The following is a 27,754-nucleotide window of genomic DNA, read 5'->3' on the forward strand; positions in this document are numbered from 1 at the left end:
ATAAACTATCAAAAAGATCTGGACAACAAATGTCATTTGCACTGATATTTTCGAAGTGTCTCTATAGTACTGAGTCTAACAATAATAAATTAACACTTCTCATAAAAATACAGTTACTACCTATTTTTAAAAAACAGAACGATGTGGTTCCATGTAAAACTCACATGGAAGTTTTGTTAATGTTTTTACTATTGAGTCTACTCTACTAGAAAATCAGCCTTTGGGGAAGCAGCTTCTCAGTTGATTTGATTGTCTTTTACCAGCAATAGCTTTGTCACATGCAGTTCAAGTCATTCATCCTGTAGTTAAGCACTGCATTTCTAAACCTTGGTTTATTTTATGAATGTGTAGAAAATCCAAGTCAACATTGCTGTGGAATATGGCCATAGTTTGAATCTGGGAAGCCATTACCATCAATAATATTTGTTGTGCACAGCCCTGTCATTGCCATTTTCCCTCTGTCATGCCAAGATGTAAAATCAGTGTTAATGGGAAAAAAAGTTCAGGCTTTTAGGAAAGACAATTATTTTATTTTACCACTCTTGGTGTTCTTAATCACCTTTATTCTACAAATGACAAATGAGTGGTCAGTAGTTAACTTTATATGCTAAAGCACTAAACACAAATGCCCTTGGTCATAAAAGGATAAATGTATTACAAATTGTTCATTATCATTACAGGCAGAAGAGCTAGCTGGAAATTTTCTGAAAAAAAAAATAAATCTATAGGATTACTTTTATCAGGAAGTCTCTCATATCTAAGATTAATTTCTGCCCAAAAAGAGGGAGTACCATTCTAGAGCAGCCAATAGCCAAACAGCTCAGGTAAACTTCTATTCCAATGCATGTATATCTAATGATATATAAATTTCTATCTATCTAAATTGAGCACAGATGATTAAAAGCTCTCACCCTGGAGCAGCCACCAGCCTGACATTTAAAGCAGTTGTTTTCATGGAGGTTGTAATTCAAATTTCTGATTAAGAACCATCATGTCACCACTTGAATCTTGAAGTCCAAACCAGTACTCCAAATTTTCCTCACAATTGAAGATTTCTAATGGTTTGTTCCACTTCTACTTCCAAAATCCCCCCTGTGAAACGTTTTTACTCCCACCGAATTCTCAGTTTATGATTTTCATAGAGTGGTACCCCACCTGGAAAAATATTACAGCAAAAGCTTCAGCTTGGTGAGACTGCCAGACTAATTACTACCTAGGTTGTTAAGTCTTATATGGAGCAGAATTTTTATGTAGAGATTCAGCAAAATACCTAAGAAATTTGGTTTTAACTGATAAGCATACATTTCAGTGATTTTGGGGATAAGCTCCAATATTTTCTACTGCTTAGGTAAAGTTGTAACTGACATGATTTTAACAAGCATGTCTAATGCAAAGAAATGTTACACAGGCAAAAATATCACCAGTTTCAAGTTCTCTCCCCAGAAAAGCTCTGCATTGTCATTCCCATGTAGAAATGCCAAAGATTAAATCAGAAAATACAAAGGATTTGGAAGAACTCAAACTTTTCTAGGAACTTCATCATGTATAATGGCTTCCAATATATTTTAACATATTTGTCATAGAGATGCATATTATATATATGTAAATCAGACTGTAGATTAGGCAGGAAGAAAATTGCTGTCATTGGATGAATTTTCACTTGCAAATCGTGTTAAGCATTCCTTTCCCATGGTTCAACATAATCCAAGCCAAGGTGTGCAAAGATTTCTTCCTCACTTCCAGCTTTGAGAAAGACTCTCTGTGAAAGAATTAAAAAAACACAGGAAGTCAATAAGGGTGCTAGAGGGAAACGTCAATTGTTGGGGTTTTTTGCTGTTTAGAAGGAGAGTTAATTTCTGACAGTTCTACCCATTTTATCCTGTCTTATTCAGTGTTAACCTTGTAATGCAAAAGCAGGTTAAAAAATAATTCTAATGATGCCTGATACTTTCAGTTCTAATGACTAGTTGATAACTCTTAGTTTTGATTTACTTTTTCAAGTCTCTGTACACAAGTATGAGGACTAGAACTCAAACAAAACCTACATTCCCCTTCTATAATAGCTTGATTTTGTTAATAAAATCATTGGTATTTTTAAAATTAATGTAACATTTTCTATAAATATTTAAGCTGATTCAGTGGATACACACATTATGTACAGCAAGCATTAAAAGCATCAGTGTTTTGAAAATTTCTAATACTTACAGAAGGCTTGTCTGAAAGGCAAAATATTCTATCTGGAAAAGCAAGCTGAAAATGAGTGATCAACAACTGCAACAGTTTTTTGGGATTTTTTCCACACACAATCCTACTGAATGTTTTGCAGTGAAGGCTGGTTTTATTTTTTCAGATCTATGCTTCTGTCAATAGAGGGTAGTATTCTTGCACAGGAACCTCCCATAAGATGACTGATATAGTAATGTACTATAAAATGCCTTTTACATTCCATACATTACTGAAGTACAATGTTAATTTAAAAGCTGATAAGGTAGATGAATATTGAAACAGTGAAACCTCACTGTTTAGAGGATTTTGGAAACAAGGAAGAACTAATTTCTATTGAAAAAGTAGAAATTTTTCAGCCATTCCTGTATCATTTCAAGTCTCAATCATGTTCAGCTCTGAACAATCTCAAACTCTTGTTTCATGAAAACTTCAGATTTAAGGCTTCAGAATCTTCTAGATTTAATTTCTACTGTGAAAGAAGAGATGCTGTCTAATGAACTACCCACTGATAAATTCCACTTAGTTGGGAAAATTTCTGACTACTGTAAAATTTAGAAACATTTGTGCCAGCACCTTTGCTTTCTCAGCTGGCAAGCACTGCCTGCAAGATGACTGCTGTTGATCATACCCATGTGAATGGGTCAAGACGAGTCCATAAAGAGATCAAAGCAGGCCCATGGTATAGTGGAACAGCTTCTTACACCAGAGTCACAAGTTTTCCTTCTTTTTCCTCTGTGTTGTCTCCTTCTTGCTCTCCTTTAACCCACTGATCTGGATGGGGATCCCCTGTCTCACTCCCATCACACAACGCAAGGGATTTAGAAAGGCAGCAGGCAGGCTGATTACTGGAACAGGTAGATCCTGCTTCTGGTTACTAACACGTCACTCTTTCTACTTTCAAACTGATGTTACTCATCAGTCACTAGAGAATAAGATCAGCAGTGGTAGGAAAGACTTGGGAATGCAGCTTGAACAAGGTCTGTGGCACCAGAACATGTGAAGGGTACAAGCTGTCTAAGATGCTGCACCCAGGGAAAGAAAGCAGGAAGAATACTGAGTCAGAAAACATAAGCAAAACTGCTGAGACCAGGGCAGCCTAATGTGGCCCCTGAATTGTGCTTGGGCAACAAGAGTAAAATTCATCTTGTCACTTCATACTCACTGGTTTATTGTTATTCTCCAACAGTCCCATTCTTTCCAGTGCCCAATCCATATGTCAGGCCTGTCATGTGCTGTGGTTTTGCCAGAGTATAATGTCTTTCATACTGACATCAGTAGGCATTGTAAGAACCTCTAATATTAAGGCAGTGATCCTCCACATGGATCACTGATCACAGAGTCATTACTAGAGTGCACAGTAAAAGTATTTAACAAGTTGTTTTCACTTTCCCATAATGAATTTCAGTTATATAAGATATTCAAATACACCCTATCAGAAATTTGAGGATATAATTTGGCCCATTCTTTTGGGGACTTCTTTTAATATTTTTTTTTTAGCTTAAATCAAAGTATGACAAATGGTTTTTGCTTTGACACCTCCAGTTTTCTATGGTATTTTATCCTTCACCATGAAGTTCTCATATTATGAATGTTTACCGGGACAATGCTCCAGACAACTACAGAGTGTTGCTGAAGCACAAAAAGCTGAAAACCATCACATATCAATAATGAACTGACTGTTCAAAGTTGTATCTACAATAGCAAAGATCACTTTTAAAGTATAGAAAGATAATATTCCTTTTCCCTAGGAAGATTAAATGTCAGGTTCTGGAAAAAAGGAAACTACAAAAAACACTGGCTAGAGGAAAATTCATCCTTTTATATATAGATAGAATTAGAAAAACTGGTAAAAAATATTATATTGAACAGAGTAAAAGAAAAGAAGAATGATGAATGTCCATCAGGCAACTGGAGATGTTTTGAGCCTAGAATATGTCCTGAGAGGACACAATTTAAAAAATTCTTTTGAATTCCATACATACATATATACTAGTCAATGCTGCAAGAAAGTAAAACAACAGCAACAACAATCATACCCTTGTAGATAGACATTATATTCTTTAATAGATCTTTATAGCTCTGGGATCCCAAATTGCATCCCATTTCTTTTGTTCTGTCACTTCATGTTTTTCTGCAAGCAAAACTCATTCCATTTGCTTGACAGGGAAAATTTCTGATACAAAGTATCTGATGCTGAATAGCACTCTCAGTAGCTACAAGCCATGTTTCTAAATGAATCTCTAGCTGGTATCTGCCAACTGCTTTAGAAATATAAGTGTTATTAATGTTAATCATAACCTATGATTTTGCTTCTTTGTACAGTGATGCAAATTTGATTATTGCATTCAATGCTGTTGTTTCTTCCATTTTTCATTTCTTTTTGCTCAAGAGAAGCAATGAACTGCTTGCCCAGTTGTGAGTATTTTTCAGCTTCTTACTGACATTCAGCAGATCTAAGACATGCCCAATCAACATCAAACAAACTTACAAAAAAACAATGCTGTTGAGCAGCTGGTATCACTCTGCTCTTATCTCAAGTAATCAATTCTGTTATTTCAGTTGATGTAAATATTACATTTGTGGTTGCAAACGTGACCATTAACTTCACCCGATGTAGAACAGCTGCCATCCAAATGTTTTCTTATGTGAACTGCTACCTCCTTTTTAATTTTGGCACTAATAATCAATAATACTTTTGATGAAAGTGAAGCAGAAAGAGAAGGCACAGAGATAGCACTGCTTGATGATATTCTAACTAGTACTGCCAGAGTTCAAATACATGTTTTACTATTATTGTCACTTGGTTTCATCTCACATTTTGATATGATGAAGACAGCAAAACAAAACCTTCATTATCTTCATAATGTTTCATGCTTTTATGAATCTTGCATAGTGAAAGTAGGGATGTTCTCATCTACTTTTGGGTTCTCTCACTAGATTTTATATGATTTCTAATCAAGCCAGATTCAGTACCTTAATATTTGCTTTCCTTTTATAAATTATTAAAATGGAGACATAATGGCAATATGCTCAAAATATCTATTTTGTAGAATTTCCAGTTTACAGAATGATAAATACCAAGTAGTCTAAGCTTCCAACATTTTACGTGTCTGGAATTATTACAGTGCCAGTAAATATGACAATGATAAATGAACTTAAAAAAAAATTACAGACTGTCATTTGTACAAACAGACAATATGTTGTTATTTTAGCTGTTAATTTTATATGTGTTTTAATTACTTTATAAAAGCATGCATCTTTCTGGCTTAGTTTTATATGAAGAAGTTCATATAATTCAATAATTCAGTAATGGGAGACAAATAAATTCTCTGTGAAGAATAAAAGACAGTCCAATGTCACAGGCTTTATCACTTGGCTGCAGTGAACTTCATGGATTTCTGGTGAACCTTAGAAAAAGGCTTCTGAAATGATACAAGTTCACTATTTCTTTTCAACTGAGAAGCCTACTCTGCCTCACTAGCCTGAATATCTCCATTAGATCACAACTAAAAGAAAACATGAAAACTCCAAAATCACGGAAAAGTCAACCTCTGGCAAGAAAAACCTATTTTTTTAAAACAAAAAGGCAAGTTCCAAGGCCAGCTACAGAATGCTCTGAATGCAGATGTCTAGGAATTCTTGGATGTGACAAGGACAAATGTCAAAGAAACTGAGTCAAAAAAGCCTGAGAGAAGATGAGACATACAACTATGCACATACATTTTCTCTCAGAAAGGTCACTCAGAAGAGAGGTAATCAGATTTTACAGACTGATTAACGAAAAGTTATCCAAACTCACTCTGTGGTGTCACTATCTCAATGTTTTATTTATTGACAATTAAGTCATTGCACATTCCAAAATAAACACTTCAAGTTGATTATATTCTTGATCCCCATCAAGTGCGATTACTGTTATCCTGGAATGATAAACATGGAGAAGCTAGTAACATTTTCTGAAAATAAGTGAAAAATAAAAGAGGAGAGAAGGAGAAAAGGGAGTACATCAGTAAGAGAGGAGCAAATTCTCAGTGGAATTTTAGTACCAACATTTCTGAGTTGGTTTTTTTTCAGATAAAACGTTAATTCAGACTAAAAATCTCAAATAAAATGACTCAGAACATTTTACGTCAACCAAATTTACAGAACCACACAACAAATTTACTCTAACCACCACCCAAAAATCAAGAATAAAAACATGCCTAGATTAGAAAGTAATGAAACACAGAGGTGGGGGAAAAGCAATAGCATAGATGACCTTCTTAGGCTCTTAATAAAGTTTGTTTATGAATGAGGCTACCAACAGTACAATTTCATTATAATTATAGAAAATACATGCTGAAGTACTAATTGTGGTAGAAATATCAAGATTTCATTAAGGTCAATAACAATATTCCACAGTACTCTATAGACACTCTGCATTTTCCCTTTGATGGTATCATAATAGTTTTAATTGTTGAATAACCTGAAGTGCTTCTGACATTATATTATCTCCAAATGTAATTTTCATGTTTAACTGGTGTTTTATGTTGTAATATTCATATTACCCCACCTGATTTAAAATAAAAAAAAATCTGTTCCTAATCCAGCCACAAATAAGATTATAAATAAATCAGAGATTAAAAAATGACTCTTTGATATTACTTTATAACAAACCACGATTGAAAGAGCAGTATTACAAGCATTACCCACTGACTCAATGCCCTTAGGCAAAATCACACGGAATGGTACTGATGCAAAATAGTGCAATGGAATTAATTCTAATAATTCCGGGTATTAATAATTTTGTCGCATAATAGAAACTGAAATCATAAATCCTCCTTTAATTTAACCACTGGACATGTCTTGTGCTTTTAATCAGAAATACCATACTTGAATGTTTCTCTTACAGCTATTCTCTAATTCTATTTATAGGTTTATTAATATTAAATTTATATAAAATAAAAAGTAGATTCACTATGTAAAATAGAATAATCAGGATAATATTAGGATATTGGAATAATTATTCTAATAGGATATTATTCTAATATCCTAATATTAGGCATACTAGGATATTCTAGACTGTTACCGTATTAACTCCTTCATAACATGGAGTAACAAAATTTCATCAGCCTTTCTACATGCAACATAATTACCCCAAGTACTTTTGATGCAGTGCAAAAATAGATCAGTACTGAAGAGCTGATCCTTTGAAAAATAAAATATTTAAAAACATTTATAGTATCTGTTAATTTATGTTCTTTTTTTTTAAAATAGACCAGGTGCAAAAAGAAAAATCTCCCACAATCACATATGCAATTTCCATTTTCCTGACAGAGTGAGAATTGGAATGTAAATGAAAGTGTATGCGTCTGTTTACAATGACTCAGTGTTTATTTTTAGTAATGACTGTGTGAACAACTGATCACACTGGAAATCAATATTATAAACTTTCAATCTTTATGTTTACTTTAGCCTTAATCCAGTCCTTATTGCAGACATCTAACACAAACTCTGCAGCTGCAACATCTTTAATTCAGCAAGATGTTCTCAAGGCTGACTGTTTCACTGTTGTAATTTCATAATTCATAATAGCAGCATATGCCAAAATACGGCTATATCATCCAGTTTCTAAAGAACCATAAAAAACATCTCTTTACTCTGCAATTAAATTTCTGCAGGTATCTTTGTTCAATTAAAGGCAATGTCAAGTAAACAATCTCAGATGATACAAGAACTGATTTTGATACTATAAGAATTGAATGGACAATTAAAAATATGAGTATTATACATCTTTAAGTAATAAAATGAGGGTATAGAATCATAGCCAGCTCTTCTTCCCAGTGATACATGTTTTTGAGAAATAATACATTGGGTAGTGATTGGAAAGAATCAATGGTTGGAAAACAAAGCTGGCTTTTTATTAGAAGACCTGTCTACAGAGTTCTGGGAAATGTGGGTAATAACTCTGCAATCTGCATTCAGTCTGGCTTTTTCCATCTTCTGAGCCAAGTCACCACATAAACATAACTTTTCCCACCAGTGTGGCTACTGTAAGGTAAGACTTAGCTCAGAATAAAAGTTACTGGCTAACTGTCACACCAGCAATAAGCAACACTGGTTTAGACTCAGCCAGAGAAAAATTTGAATGTTATGGCAGAGATAGTTAAAGTATGTTGCCAGCTATGACCAGACAGGCTGCCTGCTGTAAACATTGTCATTTGTTATTAAGAAGCTACTTGAGCAAAAGATGGGCAGAATATACGATTTCTCTTTCTTCCTGATGGCTGACCAGCCAACTCCTTCATTCTGTAAGCATGTGAATCATTGTAAGTTTTGATCTGAAGATGACATAAATAACTACATGCTTCAATTACAACGACTAATTTCCATAGCCTTAGGACAAAATTCTGAAGAGGCACAGATTGGGATATCCACTCATTTTTCTAATGAAAAAGAGATTGAAAAATAACAGGTAGTAAATTTTCAGGTTTTGTTGCCACAATTTTCCTACCAAAAAAAGGGCTAAAAAATGCCTTTTTAATTACAGAACTGAAAACTATTATTAGTTTGATAGTTGCACAATGTCTTCCAAAAGCCACAAATATATGAAAAGATTCAGACTAGAAAGAAAAAAAAGATCAAGACAGGAATAATTTCACAGTGTAACTTCGTAACGAGTCCTTGGAGGAAATATCTGTTCCTTTTGTTCCCCTCTGCAAAGCTATGTAATTGATTCCTAACTGCTATATTAATGCTCCTTCTTCCAGTCAGAATCCCTTTGGAAATACATTAAAGTAACTAGGACTCTCTCCTGATGCAGCCCCCTGAACACTGGACTCAGGGATTCTCTGACACGCATCACATTTCAGGCAGTGGGCCACAGTAGAAGCTGCAGTGCCAAAGGGCTGATTAATATTAATATAAAAGAATAAAGTATACCAACTTATATATTGTAATGTAGAGCAAACCAGGAAACTCTTGTCTTTTATAACAAAAGACACTCTCTTACAAGCACTGTTAGATGCCATAAAAATAATAACAAATAATAATAATAACAAATAATAACCGAAATATATTTGCTATAGCATAGTTTTTTAACTTCTTATAACTGCCTGCAAAATTTTAAATGATGACTGGCAAGTGTTTTCAAATAAAGGATTTGGTCTTCATCAGGATCAAGAATTAGTTTGATTTAACCTGACTATGCTCTTTGCTGTACACACACAGATAAAAGAATGAAACAAAAAGGATTTGGCCCAGCTCCTGAATTATACCCCAGTGACTGCTACAGAGCTGTGCATGAAAGTTTGTCTGGACAGAGTGACAGTGACATCAGGTAACCTCTCTTCAGCAAACTAAGAGAGAAATATGGAAAAGCTGTGATTCGGTTTTTGTCTATGGTGCCTAACTAACACCTTAATTAAAGATTTGTTGAGGGATCTTCAGCAACTTTCCTTTGAGAAAGGAAGATTTCCTACCAGAAAGAAAAATATCCTTATGCAATATGTATGCTACAGGTGAAACATCCATGTTTTTAGTGTTCCCACTCATCAAACATTTTTAAAATAAAAGCACTAGAATTACAGTATAGAGGACTCTCCAGTCTTCATTAATAAAATAATTGAAAAAAACAACAAAACTAAACATTTCACAATTTCTTTATATGTTCACTGAAACAGCACTAAAGATAATAATTATTTTCATCATTGACTTTAAGCGCACTAACCTGATGACCCTACAAATTAATAAACCTTGGCAGCCACACAACTTCCTGAAAAATTTTCCTCTTCCACCATGAGTTATCATCTCAAGTTTCACAGTTACAGACACCACTGGGTATTATGCACATTCTTAACTTTATACACACTGAGTGATGGTGTGTGTTGGGAGAGTTTTTGGAAGAAAACAGATGTGTGAGCAATCCTGGCTATTTAGCATTGCCAGCTGGCAATGAGGCCCAGCTGCGGGGTTACTAAAAGATCACCTATGTGCAAAAGATAAGGGAGTTGGCAGTAGAAGAGGAGAATAACAGGCTGGGAAATCATCTCACAGACAACACATAAAGAGTTGGACTTAACCCATTAGATAATGCACTGCGACGTACGAAAGATGTGTTGTACTAATCGGCAAAATGTTTGTATTATTGTTATCTGCCTGCCTGTGTATAAAAGGGCTACTGATGCTCCCAATAAACGGCAATACTTGGATTACATTAACCTCTGTGTTACACATTTGATAGCATATTTATCTATTATGCAGTTTTATATTTTCTACTGAAGCATCTAGTATTGGTAATTGTTAGAGATTGGATATTTGAATAACTGGATCATTAGTCTAATTATTTTCTCAGGTTTCTTTGTGAACTGAGGATGCCACAGCACCTGAGCTTGACAGCCACATATGGAGACATCTGACAGAGGGTGAGGGCTTAACTCACTCCTGGGTCTCACAAACGAGGAGGCAGTGCTGCATGTAAGCAGAGGTGCTAAAAGCAGTCTCTATTCTATAAGGAATGTATAGGAAAGATAAACATAAAATCATGACATGGTATTTTGCCTCCCTCTATACTTACATCAGTAAACATCTTCAATACTGATTTTTGCATATTATTAAAGTGGCCTAATTCAAATAGAGCTATTAAGCCAGTTAAATGCAGAGATCACTGTGAACAAGGCATTTAGACAGAAGTGCTACCAGTTACTACGAAGACCAAGCCTGACTAATTAGAACTCTATATAGATTTATGAATGCAGGGCTTTAAAAGTAGGGTGCTCCCTGATCTCCAGTTAGTGTCGTACCCTATGAAAACTTCCTCACGCCTTCTAGTTGAGTTTTTCCACTCATTATTCCTTCATCTTTTGAAATGTCAGTACAATTCCTGCTGAAATCATACCTGTAACACAGAAATGACCTTTCATTCTCAAAAGGGACAGTAAAACAGTTTTTTCAAATACTTGCAGATAAAGCATTCTTAGTTTTGTGAAGACTGTGTAATTCCTTCCAAACACTATTGTCTAATGTATGCTTCTTGTTAAATTTCAGAAATTACTTCACCCATAGCATTTTGGATTTTCTTGTTCAGATTCCACCAGGATCTGTCAGTGAAACTAAAGCTGGGATTGTTTTACCACATAATAGAAAAAGAATCAAGATAAAATATTCTATACACTTGAATATAAAAAATAGACTGAAATTTCATACTCAGAAATAAAAACAGGATAGCTTTATTTCTGAGAATAAATAGTACCTTTCTCCTGTCATATAAAGCGTGGTTATCCAATATCATCTTCCTTTCACGAGTAGCATACCTCCGCAAATCACGTCCAAACTGCTGTAAAAGATAGAGCAAATATGAGCAATTCTGACAAAAAAATGTAAATGGACATGTAAAAATTACCTCTATTGAAAGAGAATAGACTGGAAAAAAGGGCTGTAGGAAAGAACAATGTTTTGATAGGCAATTGTCAATCATTTCAGTTGCTTAGTCTGAGAATAGTTGGGTATTGCTCGAGAAGGCAACCTTACATCCAGCCTGTGATCAGCTTTTGCAGTGTGTGGATGAATTAATGCAAAGCAGGAGGACCTGAGTGAGGCAGAGAAAGGTGAAGTCATTGTCTGCTCAAGCAAAGGCCCTTGCAAAGTGCACTTTTAATGTAGTCATCCACCAAGTGAGTTCAGAGAAGGGCTTTTAAGTAGCCTAGGTAAGGAAGACTCCAAAGTCTTCAGGACTTAACCCAAGGTCAAAATATTTGCATTTTATTACCTCAAAACAGAAAAATTACTGAAGTAACTCATCGGTTCAGCAGGAGAATACATCAACTGCAGCATTTTGCCTGGTCTAAAATATCCTGTTTCCAATTGGCCTGAACAGAACAGGCTGGCAATGTACCCGAACTACTTCTAGTACATAAGAAGATAATTTGAAGCAGGCTCAGGAGCATTCCATTATACAATATAATGACTCCCTCAGAAAATGAACATCAGAATATCAGATGGCAAGTATTTAGAACAGATTGAAAAATAATTCTGTCTGGGAAGAGATTAATCATTTGAATTTTGAGTTTGCATTTAGGTATTTTATTTTGAAAATATTTTACTATTTTACATTATAGCTATTGTGAAAGTAGTTATAATTTCAAATTTTCCTAATAAAATATCAATCAAAACATACTTGTTAACAATTCTAAAAAAAGCACAGACTGCTGTGGTTACTTACCCTGGAGCCTGTCCAGCCCACCAGGGCATATGCATATTGCTCAAAGGGAGTTATGACCAGATCTACACGGATTGCCTTCCAGTCTTTGACTTCTGCAACATCAAAGTTTTTTGATGTGTTGTCACTGTTGTTTTCTGCTCTTGGCTGATATAATTTTAAAATTGCAAAACACTTCTGAAAATTATCCATGGCATCAACATGTCTGCTTGGTAGCTGTTCTTTTACAAATGTTGATTCAATGATATCACAATATAGGAGCAAGCCCTAAAGAGAAGAAATTTCTCACATTGAATTACTAGTCTGGTTTTACTGTAATTCCAGAATTTCTAGACAGCTGTTTAAAAAAATTCATTTTAAATCAAGTTTCTGTAAATGCAGAACTGTGCAGGGCCAAACCTAAGCAGCGAAAGGAAACAGATGTGACTTTTGAAAAAAATATAACCAGATCCTTTGAGGGAAATCTGGAGTGGAAGTCATCTTACAATAGCTATATCCTGCCCTTTACTATTGAGACAGTATTTTGCAATTCTTCCCCTTCATTCTTTCTTCCTAAGCCTCTTGAAGTTATGTCAAGAGAAATTTCTGAGTACAGATTGATGCTTTCCCACATGGCTGACATCTTGAAAAGCAGATTAGTCCTCAGCATATTTTATTGACAGATTCCAAGCAGAGCATTTGCTACAGACTGCTTCTGCTGTGAAATTTCCTTGCGATAAGGTCTAGAGTCTTCAAAGATGTGGAATAGCCCTGCCCATATCTTTTGTTTGAAGGAAGTGAACAAAAAATCTTCAGATTCTCAGGAGCCAGATTTTATTAAAAGATAAGTAGGATTTTATTTATAATTGTAATAAGGAACATTCAGAATGAGAAAAATAGGGCATTATAAATTAATTACTTCTAATTCAGCACTGTAGGAGGTAGTTTTCTTTTAGCCTCACTCTGTAGCCAGCAACACAGGTTACAATAAACTGATTTTTGGAAGAATCTCTCTATTAAACCCTAGGTTTTCCTAAGTCCTTTTATGTAGTGCAAGTGTAGTAATTTTACATGACAATATATTAAATACTTTAGAGAACGCTTAACAGCAATAAAACTATTTTTATCATTCAGAGCTATAATTCTGAAAAAAGTGTAACAAAACCTCTTAGGATACAATTTCCATGAAGAGACTCTGATAGGTATTATTACGTTTCCAGCCTCCAGGTTTTTGTCGATGATAGTTCCAAATGGAAGACCCCATAATTTTACTGGGAATCAGTCACAGGGCATTTTATGGGTCAATGAGCCAACCTTTTTCATGGTAACTATTTGACTCACATTTACATTTCTTTGGAATTTTTCCTGATTTTGAAGATTTATTATAAACTAAAGTAAGAAAACTCCTTCTGTAGCTCATTCTCTTGAATTACTAGCTACAAAATTCACTGATTTGAAAATGCTTAATTTTAGTAGGTGCTCTCTCAAATCCATCTGTAAAAGAGAGAGTAATTTTTTCTCAATTTTACCCCAGCTTGACAAGGCACTGATGCTTGCTCTTTCCAAATATAAACTCAAAGCAGCTATCGAATGTTAATGCCTATTTGCTTTTAAAGCTCAGTCCTTCTAATGAAACTATGTCTGCTTCAGGTTATTACTTTTAATGGTTAAAAATGCTTTTGATCTCATTGATCATTGACCATCATTGACTTCAACCTTTTATTAAGTTCTGACATTCCTCTCATTCTACATGAAAAGAATCCACCTAATTCATAAGTGCTTTCTCATATTTTGCTTCATTTTCCTTTTTGCTCTTTGAGATTTGGGGCATTACATGGCACATACCAGAATGAATCTAAATAATTTATTTCCCTAGGCAGAATCCTAAAGAGATTAAGTTTCTGTAAAGTCTTATTTTATAGCCCTAGGCACCTTCATTTCCAATACCTCTATGCTGTCCATAGATGGTGTGCTCACATCACCAGTTTTGCATATTTGCCAAAGTCTGTACCATTGTTTCTGTCCTCTTTTTTCAAACGAAGATGAAATCTCCTCGGTTTTGATGCGAGAAATCAGAAATTAAAGCCCCTCTTTAGATGGACTGAAAAAGGAATCAAATTCTGACAGTAGGTGGGAAGACATGTAGAATCCTGAAAATACATTTGTGTCAAAACAGCCGACTTTACAAAATGGACATAGTGCTCAAGTGGAGGCCTCATTCATAAGCCATCTGGACTCTCTGCTCAGAAGGAGAGACCCTCATTTGGGTAACCACCCTGATAAATGGGGACCTATTCTCACAAGACCAGCCCCTCCTTTAGTGGCTATCCCAATAAACTGAATGCTGTCCTTGCAAGGGGAGCTCTGTTTGGTGGCCACCCGGATAGGCAGGACACTGTCCTTATTTGATAAGCGACAGGGACAGGAAAGCTGTACCCTGTGGAGGCTGAGTGACATCTTGTGTGCGCCCTGTGTAGGGTGACTGAAGAAATAAGGGTTATTGCTGTGTCATCCCATCTGGAGGGGCTCAAGTGAACACCTGGCTTTGCAAGATATGCCAAAGCCCCTCCCCTGAAAAGATGGGGTCAGGCACCATAAAAGGGGCACACTCAAAACACTGGATAGGCATCTGCCATCCAAGGACCTGAACTTCCTACTGAGATCATTGGTGGATCCAAGGGTAGTGATATCCTTCTGGTTTTTTTAATCTCTCTCTCTCTATCTCTGTTTCTAACCTTACTTTGGCACATAAAGGCACCGTAGTTCCTAACTTTGTTAAGTTTTACTACATGTTGCTTTGTTAAGTAACCTGTTGTCTTGACAACATCCTTAAGTTTGCTAAATTGTAACCCATTGCTTTGAAAGTACCATAATTTCAAATTCTGCTAGTTGTATTCTGACATGCTTTACAATCTTACTCACTTTTAAGTAAAGCTGTGTTTTTATACAAACCTCCTGGGTAATAATCTTACTCCTAGAGCAGAGAATTCCCTACCTTAATCTTGCAGAATGGGTTGTTCAAAGAGATTAATTAGAGGAGTAGGATTGGGCCCAGCCACACCTAGGCTCCCCTCTGAAGGAGTTTAGAAATCAAGGGGGTCTGGTCCAAATCTCCCTGGGTTGAACCCCACTGTGGGGAACTCTACCCATGCCCACTCTGTGGGACAGGATTTTTGGCTTGGCCCCCACCTCTGGGGAGCCATGCTCACTTTGTGAGACATGACAGTGCTGCATCCACCTCGTGGGTCATGACACCTTCTTAAGGTTTTTGTTTCTGATTACTTGAGAAATATAGCAAAATACTAGAGCTTGCAGTGTTGCCTCTCTTCACAGTCAATTATATGAGCACCTAGGGGTGTTTTGTCTCAGTGAGATCTGGCAACAGTCGCTCATGGCCACCAGTGTCTCATACTTGGATTTTTAACCTAGAAGATCTTGAGGAGATATCATGAGGGGTCTATGAGTCTGTAATAGGTAAAATGGCCTTGACATAAAATCTTCAGGCCTTTCAAGACATGCATTTTTAACTTTCAGTCACACACTGTATTGTCTGCTTCATCAGTATCTTCACTGTAGCACCTGGCTGTCTATCTAACCAATCTCTTCTGCATCAGCTTTAATTTTCAGAGTATTTTTTTTCCAGCTTGCTACTCATTACATCAATTTATGGTTATAATTTAAAACCAGGTAAAATTTACATGTCAGTCTGCTGTATTGCCCACACTAGAAATGAAGAATTCCCTTTACTTGAAATCATCCTAGATAACTACTAAAGGTCCTCCCTTTAAGATCTCTCAGCTACTTGAAGAGTACAAATTCTTCCTGTTAAGCAGCAGCATGTAAAAATGTGTCCTTTCTCCTTATTTTTTTTCTCATTACATTATCATATTTTTGAACTTCAAGGAAGCACTCCCTGAGGGTCCCTGAGTTGTAATATCAGCAATCACAAAGTTCAGTAAATCATTATTGTAGCCCACCTGCTGCTGTTTTCCTTTGCTGGCTAGGCTGTGTCTTCTACTTGAATACACTTTAGGTATTTGCAGTTGGCCAGAGTTAGCAAGTGACTAGAAAGATATTTTGGGAGTACCTCTCTGGGTCATCCTGTAGCATTTTTTTCATAGTTCATTGGCTAAGCAATTTCTAAAGTTAATAGCAGGAGCATGAGAGGATATAGGCCACTCTAAGTATCTACTTCACTTTTGAAAAAAAATGAAATTAGGTAATAATTACATAAGTGCTGAGTTCAACAAACAGTTAAAACCTGATTCAAAGCCAGGATATCAACTTTAAATAGGAGCCAAAAGCCTAGGTCATATCCATTAAAATAATGCTTCCAATTAACCTAATTTTATTAGTTACTGGACATAACCATAACCCCATACACTAAAGCTGAAGTGGCACTTCTGTACTTTTTGAAAAGGTATTGCCTGAAGCAGCAGTCAGATACAAAGGCTGTGTGAAGTTTTGGCTCCTAGCAGGAAAAGAGCAGCCTTCTAGTTATTCTTTGTCATGGATTCTGTAGTTCTTTGCAAATTTCAGCTGGATACATATACCATAAGGAGCTGTAGACTTTGTTAGAGACCAAGTTTTAAAATGCTGGCATTTTCATTTCTCAAATTTACACCATCAAAACCAAATATATTTTTAGGGCAGCTAGGATAATACATGAAACGATTTTCCTTTTTTAGACTTATTATGCATATTTAATTAAATAGACTGAGCGTTTGGCACATCAGTAGCATTGACACTCAAGTAAATTCAGGATCAACTGAGAAAAAGTGTGAATATCTAGAAAATGTGTAATCAGTAGCTGAAAAATTAATCCAAAATAAATCCGAATAGTCATTAAAATTCTTTGACATTTTTAGTTAAATTAAATCCTATACTATTTTTAATATTATTCATGGTTGTTGGTAGCTGGATTAATTCTGTGAGGATAAGTAGGGCCATTTTATACAACATGAAAACATAATCCAGTATGTTCTTCTGAAATGTATATACGTTGATGCTCTTACTTCCTTCTAAGATGGTTTAATGGAGTGAGACTGGATTTTTTTTCTTCAATAAAATGCCTGCAGCTAACTGAAAATAGTACGTAGGCATGTAAGTTTGGAAAAATCTCTACCTAGGTGAAACAGATAGAATTCTATAAAGTGGAACAGCTAAAAGAACAAAGGCCTGTGAGCAGTCAGGCCTACAAGAGTAAAGAATTATGAGCAAATCAAAGGCTTGATCAGCAATGCAAAACTTTGTGATGATGTATAAGCATGCAACCATCTTGGTCCCTTTTTCACCTTGAAGTTCTCTGTATGTTGGAATGGTCTAATTCTGAGCATGCCCTGAACAGCCTGGTTTTGACAGCAATGCACAGACCAGCACCAGATTTCAGGAATGAAGATGTTTCCCTCTCTGCTATGAGCATTTGCACTGATGAGGAAGGCAAACTGATAGATAAAGATGTACATATACCTACTTACAAACTTACTATAAAGATCAGATGTCATAAGAAAAGCCACCACTGCCTGGATCTTCACTTAAAACAAAATGGTAAATGGAATACTGCTGCCTACTCTATGCAAGAAAACCAGATTCAGCTCCATTCTCTGCCTAAAGTGATTTAAGCCAAGTTCTCTCACGTCCAGTGCTCTAACCACCATGCATTTGCCAATCTTAGGTAACAATGTCCTCAGCTCCTGCTGGATCTGAGCAAGAATGCAACTAAAAATTCACGATGCATTGAGTCAAAAGGTGAGAAAATGTGTTCACAAAGGAGTTCTGTATCCTTACAGGCAGAGCATTAATCTGAAAAATATAAGCTCTTCGCTTTGACCTCTTAACTGCTTCTGAATCTTGCCTTAGATCCAGGTTTTGTTGCTAAAATCCAACTGTCACTCAATTATGAATGTGCTGCTGTTCTGTGAACCCTGTTCACAAAGAAGTGTTCCCAGCAATGAAAAAGTAAGCCCAGTTTCTTGCTCCTCACCATCCACCTTAGTGGGATATCAAGACTTCAGCTTCCTGAAGCTGAAGCTTACTGAGCTTACCTCACCAAGAGTGAACAATGGAGTCTAAACGAGAACACTAATATACTAAAATAAGTAAGCACAGACAGCCATCTACATTCCTCATTTTCCTGAAAGCTGAAAGAAAAAGCCAACATTATACTGACACAAATACAATGGTAAAAAATGAAGAGTGAAATGAAGAGCCTGTAGTAATGGTAGCTCTTTGTTGAAAGTAAACATGTAGCAACAGGAACAGTGCTAAATAAAGCTATATAGATTTTTAGCAAAAAAAAGAAAATTACTTTGTACAGTATGTGAACAAAGTTGCTCTGCACAGATGTCTCAACCTCTTTGCCCACAAACTTCCAAGCTCTAACCCACAAAAATGATTTCTTACTTTCTTTGTGCAGCTTATTTAACCACTGAAACCATAACCTGTGTACTGCATTTCAGCTTTTCTGTTTTGCGACTCTACTTTAAAGCTCCATGGAGACTTCGTTTTCTCTGTCTCTTGGCCATTTTTCCCTGGTGATGCTACATCAAAGAACATGGTAGTGTTGATTTAACTACTTAGTTTTCAACAACTATCAATGAAAAGATCTTGTTACATTAAACTTTTCAGCCAAGAAAAAGACCCTTTTATCTTCTATAAATAAGACCAAGGCCCATACTTTAGAAGTTAAACATTGAGGAATTCTTCACTTAGAGCTGGCAAAAGAAAGTCAGCATTATGACCTCAGTGATGTTCTTCAATTAGTTTGAGCTTTGAAGCAGTAGCCCAAAAGTGGAAAGCTGTGAAGCAAATGAGAGGTGTACTGTCAAAATATCTAAAAATGCTTCAGGTTAGGGTTTTTTCTCTGTCTCCCTTTCCCTTAGAAAAAATTCTACAGGACAAACAATATTTAGGAAATGTTTGTCCATAGATTTAAACGATCCTCAACTTGTTTGGGCTGGGATTCCTAGAGGAATTCTAATCTTTTTGGCAAATCTTTGGCCATTCTCTACCTCCTATACTTCCTATACATCCCTGCACTTACTTCCGCAAAATTTTATCCTTAAAAAAAAAAAATCAGCAAGAACCATTTATTTTCTCTTTCTTTCCTTTCCATTCCATTTAATGAAAGCAGCTCAGAGTACCCTGAAAAGCTTCAGGAGTTGTCACACTTTTCAGATCACAGCCATTATTGTCATTATTGTAAGTGGAGTGTGATGGAACAGGAGAAGGAATGGAAGGCTTTACTTCAGGCAAGCTCTAGCTTCAGCCTGTCATCACTTTTTCTTTCTGCTCTGTGATAATAAACAGGATTTTCTGAGGACGCAGACATGGCTTCTTAGAGGTTCAAGTCTTCTTGAGCAAGTGAAAGTGTAGATTCCAAGAAGAAATGCAACTTTTCTCAAAATAAGGGGAGTAAAATTACTGAGAAAGAAACTTTTATGTAAATAATAAAAAGAAAAATCAAGTAGGTCTTTAGCAGTCATTCATTGCTACAGCTTCCTCGCTTTTCATTGGAATCTGACAAATTATACCTGCTAGCAATCTACATCACTACATACACTTCCCATGCAGAATTATGATGGTAGTCACAGAAATCTAAGAAATTAATAATAATCTGCTAACATTTCAAAGACTGAAATTCTACTGAAGGACGAGGCATTTAGCTAAGATTGTATTTTATCAGGAAAAAACAAGTTTGAAGCCCTTTCATTAAAGCCAATTGAAAGGTAGTGACCTCCTTGAAAGAGACAACTTTATACTGTCAGATAAGCTTTTCTCTGGTTGGGTGTTTTTCGTATGTTTCAGTTGTTAACCTATTACATATTAAAGTACCATAGCTCTGGAACAAATTCAAAATCATCCTCCAGGCTACCTGAACAGAATGCTGACTTTATTTAGCAATGGGGCATTTGGGGATTCACCTCAAACAGAGTGTTGGCTTTTTACTTGTTGAAATGTACCCAGCTCCTCTTTAGAGTGCAGGTAGCAAATATTGAAAAATGTCCTAATTGGTTAAAAGGTAGAAAAAGAAACAAAAGCTTATTATTCCAAACATACTATATTTCTGACATAGGAATAATTTGAGATACCTGCATCTCTTCTAGTACAGACTCTTCCAACTTTAAAGTTGCTTGAAACCAAGGAAAGCTGAATAGAAATAAAAAGAAAACAAACAAAAAACTCGAACAAGAAAATAAAAACCCAAAACTCCTCTTATCTGAATAATTCTTCTGTGAAATGTGTGCAGTCTTCCAAACCCAGGCATCATGGTGGACTTTGTTAGTTTTGACAGTATTGACACAGAAGCCAGGAGAAAAGCTAATATATGGGCTGAAAGTAAGCCAGAATTCCAGGGCTTTAGTACCTAAACTTTCAGATGTGTTCACCACACTAGCTGTATATTCTCAGGGTAAGATACAATAGAATGTATGTACAGAACTTCTGACATAACCTTCAACTTTAGCATTCTGAGCTGGCGGATGCATCTAGAGCATCGTGATTAATAACGGAGCAGAGCAATATTCAATTTCAAAAATTTGCAGTCATTGGTAAAAAGGAGTCAACATTCTTTAAGCATTAGGTAGCCTTTTTTCAGTGCTATTAGAATATGTCTTTTTTTAGCCAAATTTTACTTGGTTCATACCTGCTTTTTCCATAAGTCAACAACTTTATGCAAAAGTTCAGCATCTTCTCTTGGCCCTGGAGTGGTGATCAAAAAATCTATATCATGTCCAATCTTCTTACCCCTAAAAGCAACAGATAATAAGACTAATAGGGTTAAGTTCCTGTTGAATTTCATGCTACTTTAGAAGAGAATACTTTTGTTGCATTATAAAAAGACTTTGCAGCATAAAGTGATAACATTGTTGCTTGAAACACAAAAATGGAATCTTCCATTTCTTTTATCTGGTCTTTCAGTGTTGCTTATTAAGCAGTAATTCTATCTTTTTGATATATTTTCTCTGTTGTTCAACTGGATATTGTAGATGCATTTGGTAATCTTAAATCTCTCTCTTCCCCTTAAGTCCCAGAAAAAGTTTTAGCTACCTTTGGATAAAAACAAAACAAATATAAAAATAATAATTACAAAAAAACAACAACAACAACAAAAACACCCTACCACAACATAATAAAAAATCATAGTACATATTGTGAATCCAGTGCAGCAATAACAGATAAGCTTGCCAGTCAGATTACTGCAGGCTTAAATATTCTTCTTTAGCTCTTGATGCACAATTTAATTAATGAAACTGTGATTATAAATAATTTCATTGTGGTTTTTTTATGTCTGACATAAAAACTCTAAGTATTTTACATATCGTGATTGAGCTTGGTATTTTTTTCTTGAGAACAGTTCAGCCTTAATGTGGTTAAAGCTTGTTTACTACAACCACAAAGGATTTCACAATTAAATCCACATGCAAAATATTTAATAGTAAATTTTCTTAATGAAAAATGACAGCATAACCTCTTGTTTTTCTTCATTTAAGTCTAAGCATTCACCTTGCCTTTTATCCACTTACAGACAGCTTTAAACCTAAATCAGATTAAGATGTAGCTATCATTTGGAAAACAGGCAAAAGCTATTGAAGGTTTCCCTTCAGACAGCTGCAGAAAGGTTTTCATTTTGATGTAAATATTGCAAGAGGGACAGCATACACATCTATTTATGGGCTGTAATCAGGACAGTCTAGCGAGAAAAGACCAAAGGATATATTTCTGCAACTAAGTGCAGTATACAGAACATAGAGCAAGCACCTGAAACATGGAGTAGTGACACATGAGCATATCACACCTCTAAATCTCTGTATTCCCAGGAAAGTCTACTCTTGTTGATGTTCACAAGGGTACCTAATGGTACAACTCAAATTTGTTTCAGTTCAGTGCTGTGTCCAGTGTTCAGAGAACTTGTGATTTTTTTATATAGCAGCAAAAATTGTAACTGTACAAAACAAAAGCTTTGATTATTGTCATTAATGAAATATCCAATTATCTTAAAATAGTGCTTAAAACTGAATCTGATTTCTTAAAGCTGAAAATTTGCAGGAACAGAAGTGCTTGGCAGACGTAGCAGCAGCCACTTGCGTGACAGGAAATCATCTAACTGAGGCATCATTGAACAGTGTTAGCAGAAAGATGTAAGGAAGTGAAAATCTAGGTTTTACATTTGACAAGCAGTCTAACTCACTATAAAGCAACTATTGTGCTGTGTCTGCAGCAAAGTAAAAACTGCTTAAACAGGTGGAAATTATTTCAAAAGAAGTTTCAAACAAAACAGCCTAGGCTAAGAAGATGAACAGCAATTCAAACTCAAAAAGTTGAAGAATGTTTAGTATTCCATATAACACCTGAATTATTTTTTAGGATGACATTCATTATCTCTTAAATTACCATAAAAATCCAAAGTTCTTACATAGCACTTTTTACTTACATATCTCAAAGTGTTTTTTCAAAGGGAAGGCATTTACTATTCCTATCTTAGAGATGCAGACAGTGGCATAAGAAAACTTGCTAAAATGATTTAAAAAAAAAAATAACAAAAGGAAGAAATTGAAAGCTGGTGGAATCAGTATTCCCAGTTCTTCCTCTGGTACTCAACTCAAGCATACTTTAGGTTAACCACATTTACAAAATTCAACATCATTCCAGCCATAAAAACCAAAGGAATTTAAGATGTTTCACTGGCCATCTATTTCCCAAGACAGAGAGCATTTGTTTAAATGCTTTGCACTTCTGAAGTTAGTGTATTTGAATCTGATGTAAAATCACAAAATATAAAATCATTGTTATTGTCAGAGTTACATTTTAGCTTCTCTTTGAACTAATTCTCATTGGATTAATTTCTGATTTACATCATCAGGCTGTTGCTTAACATTCAGTCTAATTTTCACTAGTACTCTTTACCAAGAGATGTGTTTCATCCTAGAAAAATTTATTACCATCATGAAAGTAGAAAAAAAAATTTAGGAAATTAAAAAGCTGCATAATACATATGGCTTATGGCTTGTAAATCATGCATTGATCTAAGGGGAGCAGGGCTTTTCAGATATGTATATTTTCATATACTTGTGTGCATACACAGAAACATATAACCATTGATATTCATAAAATTACACAAAAAACACATAGAATGGGGTAGCACCAGGGTGAAGCATATATATTTCTTTATTGATGATTAACTCTTTATGCCCATCAACAGTTCATTGAAGCTGAAGCTAACTATATACCTAAAGACTTGATATGATACAGGACTTGATTATACAAGTTAACAAAATGTGGCCAGACATCCTGTCTTCAAACTGCCTATGAAAACCAAGAATTCACCACCTGATTAAGTGCCTTAGACATGCAATCTCAATCTCTCATTCATTCCTGAAGCTTACAAAGGGGAAGGTTGCAGGCTGCAGTCTTTCAAACCCTATCATATTCAAGAGAGCAGAGTCCTTACACAGGGCTACAGATGGGCAGTGATATGATCTAGAGATAGCATGATGTTAACTAAGCATCACCCACTTAATAATTAAAACTAACATTTTGCTTGAAAAACAAAAACTAAATTGATGCTGTCACTGCCTGGCTTTGTCTTGCATTTGGTAGTGCAGTGATTAGGGAAGTGACTCCTCACCTTTGTATTGCCCTATTTTATTATTTCTGTCAGAATTACCGGCAATGTTCCTGCTTCATGGGAGACACCTCCTCAGTCTCCTCTCCTGACTTCCACTGGGGTACAGTTCCAGGACCAGAGTCTGCAGATAGCTTTTGGCTCCACATCAGTGTCCACAATTACAAGTATTTACTTATTTGCTATTAGCTATTGGAGTAAAACCATTTAGGAAGAACAACATTGTTTAATGCTTCCACAGCCATCAACTGGCTGTTAAATACAAAATGCAGAGCCAGTGCTTGGTGAAGGCTGCAGAGTCTTAAAACTCTGCAGCCCAGTCAGTAGCATGACATTCCCTCCTCCTGGTTCTCTAAGTCTCCCATTTTATGACAGCAGGGTGGCATAAGTCCACCCAGGCTGGTGATTTTAGCACACTAAAAGGTGATGGGAGAAACAGGGATTTGTTGTGGCATGCTAATACCCACACACTCTAATCACAAAGTTTTCATATAAAATTTGAGTATTATTTCAAAAAATCAAGCAGCTATAGGGACATGTTGAAAAATTATATACATCCTTTTGATATGTATAGGAGTTGCTCAGAGTCTATCTATTTTCTAAGCCTCCTATGAGAGAAATAATTCTAGATTCCAGCTGGGAAATTATTTACTTATACCTGGAAAAGGTGCAGCTGTTATGAACCAAAAGTGTACTTCTGTTTTTAAAAAAATAGATGAAAAATTTCCAACAATGTGTTGTTGGTTTTTTTGTTTCATTTTGTAACAGTTAAGCATACCCAAATATCCATTTCTCAAGCAAAGCCTATCTATTAATTATTCAGACAAAATTCTCAGTTTTATAATGACAGTATCGTGTGTTAAACAAGGCTGCATGTGTGCTAAATCCTTCAGTGTTTATATATTCACTCTAAACTTTTCACAGGACAATATAACCACACACACATATATATAAACATATATGACATTTATTTAGGAACCTGGTGGACTAACAACTAACAGATACTCATTTCCAACATCTGATCAATTATTCTAAATAATAAAAAATAAAAATTTATGAGGGGTTCCTAGAATGAAGTAAATAGATTGCATGTAATTAATTATACAACAAATCTCAAAACCATACACTCATTTGACTTCCAAAACATATAACATAATGAGGGAGGGACAAATAATGGAGAACAGAAGCAGACTGGCATAGACATTTCAAGCTTCTTTATATTTAACTGAACCTTTTATTCATGATAAAACTGTGGGAAAATATTGATTGTGGAGGAAGGAATATGAACTCTTAAATAATGGATATCGGCTAATGTCCTGAGTTAGCTGCATGGAGCTGGATTGTATTTACTAAAACAGTACATTGATGAAAATATTAGGATTCAGATTTGGCAGATTGAAATAGTTTTAAAAAACATTTATGGAGATTCTTACCCGTATAATTTGCAGACTTTACACAAAATGGAAAAGATCTTTAAGATCTTCAAGTCCTAACTTTACAGAGTTAAGTCCTAAACCAGATTTTTATGCATCACATCTACTTTACATTGAACAGAAAAAAAATCCCATAGATGTGAAATAGCTTTCTGAGAATGACTGCTATCAGGAAGCATAGTGAAAAAAGTCAGGCCATCAGGAACTGCAGTGCAACTAATACACATCATAAAACTGTTAAGATTTTTTTTAAATATCGCTTTCCTGGCCATTTTATTGTATGGTTGCATTTTGATACAGAAAAAAGAAAATCAATAGAAGTAATCTCAGACCAGAACTACATGGAGTAGGCCTTAAATTGCATGTAGAGAACATGCACAAAATATCAGAGGATATAACTTCCCTTTCCTTCCAAAAAGCTCAGATTAAAAGCAATCCAACTGAAATTCATTTGTGTAGCAGGATACTAGTGAAAATGCTGAAAGCCAGTATAAAAAAATGCCAAATTCTTTATTTGTAGAAAGAACAATGGTGATTCATTACATGTTAAATTAAGTGTCCTCTGCATTCTTCTTTTGAGAAATGCAGGGAGGACACCTTTTAGACAGACATCCCCAAGTGATTTTAAAATATGTGAAGCCATTTGAATATTTCCTTGAATATAGATGAGCAATATGCATATAATATCTAGGAAGACCAAATGCAATTCCTGAAGTGATGATTGTGTGGCAATGGAAAAGGGATTAATGTTGCAGAAGATTACACATAGCTGAAAGAATGGTCAAATGGTAACAGAGCACAATGAAGTTTTGTTTAAGCAGCAAAGAGAAAATTTGGATAAGTCGCAGAATCATTCTTTTCAGGTATAGCAAACAAATAATTTATATGTACTATAAAATGCATGTTCCTGAGGGAAAACTCCAGTATCCTCAGAGTGCATGCATAGTCAAACATATAATTACAGCTATAATCAAACATGCCCACACATGCATACATACTTCAAAGATTTCTTTCTGACTTTTCTAGTATTAAAGATATATTTTTTACTCTAGGGATTTATCTTTATACTGGGTCTGATTTAACTCCAAGTGTGCTGGCTATGTAGAACTACTTTTTGACATCAGTTGAGTTTTAACAAATAGAAATAGCATGGTAATTCTGTCTCTAATAACCAGAGTTCTGATTCAGGTACCTCTACTGCCTGTCTCCCAGGAAGACAGAAGAGGAACAGAAATTTTTATTCTAAATCGCAGTTGGTCACATGCCTGTGGATTTGCTTATTAAGCAGTCTTTGCTGAGACCATGCACAAGAGAAGGGAAATTTCTTACAGTCAGCTATTAAAATAATTCTGAGTTACTGTCACTCAAACTATGAAGAACTGAACCTTTTTCTTATAAAAACCCTATTATAAAGAGAAAAAAAAATCTTTAAGCTGGAAGTACTTGAATGTGACAGTGCTACAACTATTACATAGAAGGTATAATCCTGGACTGTTTACCAGACAGAGGAGAAAGATTCTGTTGACTACACAGCTTTCATTCAGAGAAGGATAATTCTCTTTTTCTGTATCAAAAAAAACCCCACAAACCTATCAAAAAAGAACTATCAATTATATATTCTGATATATATATATATATATATTCTGATGAACACTGTAAAGATTATTAACAGCATAATACTATACCAGTCCATTGCTATCATAAAGGACCAGCCAAACCCTGTACATCAGACATAAGCTGTTCTTCAAATCACTGTCAGCTTTAGCTTAGCAGTTGTCCTTTGCATTCCAGTCAGGTCCACATTATCAAAACAACATTTATATTCAACAGTGTCAGAGCAACAGTGTTTCACATACATATAGATTAGGTAGCTGAAAAATAAATGCTCACTGAAGTGTAAAAGGAGCTCAAGCAAACAATCCAAAAACACTGACACAGAGCAGAGACAGTAGAGTGCAAGAAGTACCTGTTTGCAGGCTTAACTCTCACTGTGCAATGATTACTTTGTCTGTAGAGGGACAGTGGAAGAGAGAACATTCAGCCACAATAAACCTGGGACACTGAAACATGCCAGACTGCCAGCAGCTTCCCTTGATCTCAATGTGTATGAGCTTTATACCTCTACCTCAAACACGACAAAGGAATAAGACTGGTGATCCCAGAGGCCAGATACCTTTTTGTAGTTCATCAAATTAGGTGGCCAGAAAGCTCATATATACCATTTATCACACAAAGACATACTAAGTTTTCCAAAAGTTTTAGTTTTTGGGATCATAGATATTTCTGATTCCAGAACTGAAA

General features: G+C 35.4%; 1 protein-coding gene across 1 annotated transcript in view; it reads right to left on the bottom strand.

Moving 5' to 3' along the window:
• Positions 1-513: 513 nt before the first annotated feature.
• The window catches only part of DNTT (DNA nucleotidylexotransferase), a 60,331-nt gene continuing 33,090 nt past the window's right edge, over positions 514-27,754 (bottom strand). Inside the window, exons 8-11 of the mRNA XM_071748615.1 lie at positions 21,042-21,144; positions 12,422-12,685; positions 11,453-11,536; positions 514-1,759 (exon numbers count right to left, since the gene is read on the bottom strand). Of these exons, the coding sequence (XP_071604716.1) occupies positions 1,673-1,759; positions 11,453-11,536; positions 12,422-12,685; positions 21,042-21,144 (538 nt within the window). The 3' untranslated portion in view covers positions 514-1,672. The remainder of the gene's footprint in view (positions 1,760-11,452; positions 11,537-12,421; positions 12,686-21,041; positions 21,145-27,754) is intronic.

This window comes from Heliangelus exortis, chromosome 7 (assembly GCF_036169615.1).
Source record: "Heliangelus exortis chromosome 7, bHelExo1.hap1, whole genome shotgun sequence".
NCBI classification, from domain to species: Eukaryota; Metazoa; Chordata; class Aves; order Apodiformes; family Trochilidae; genus Heliangelus; species Heliangelus exortis.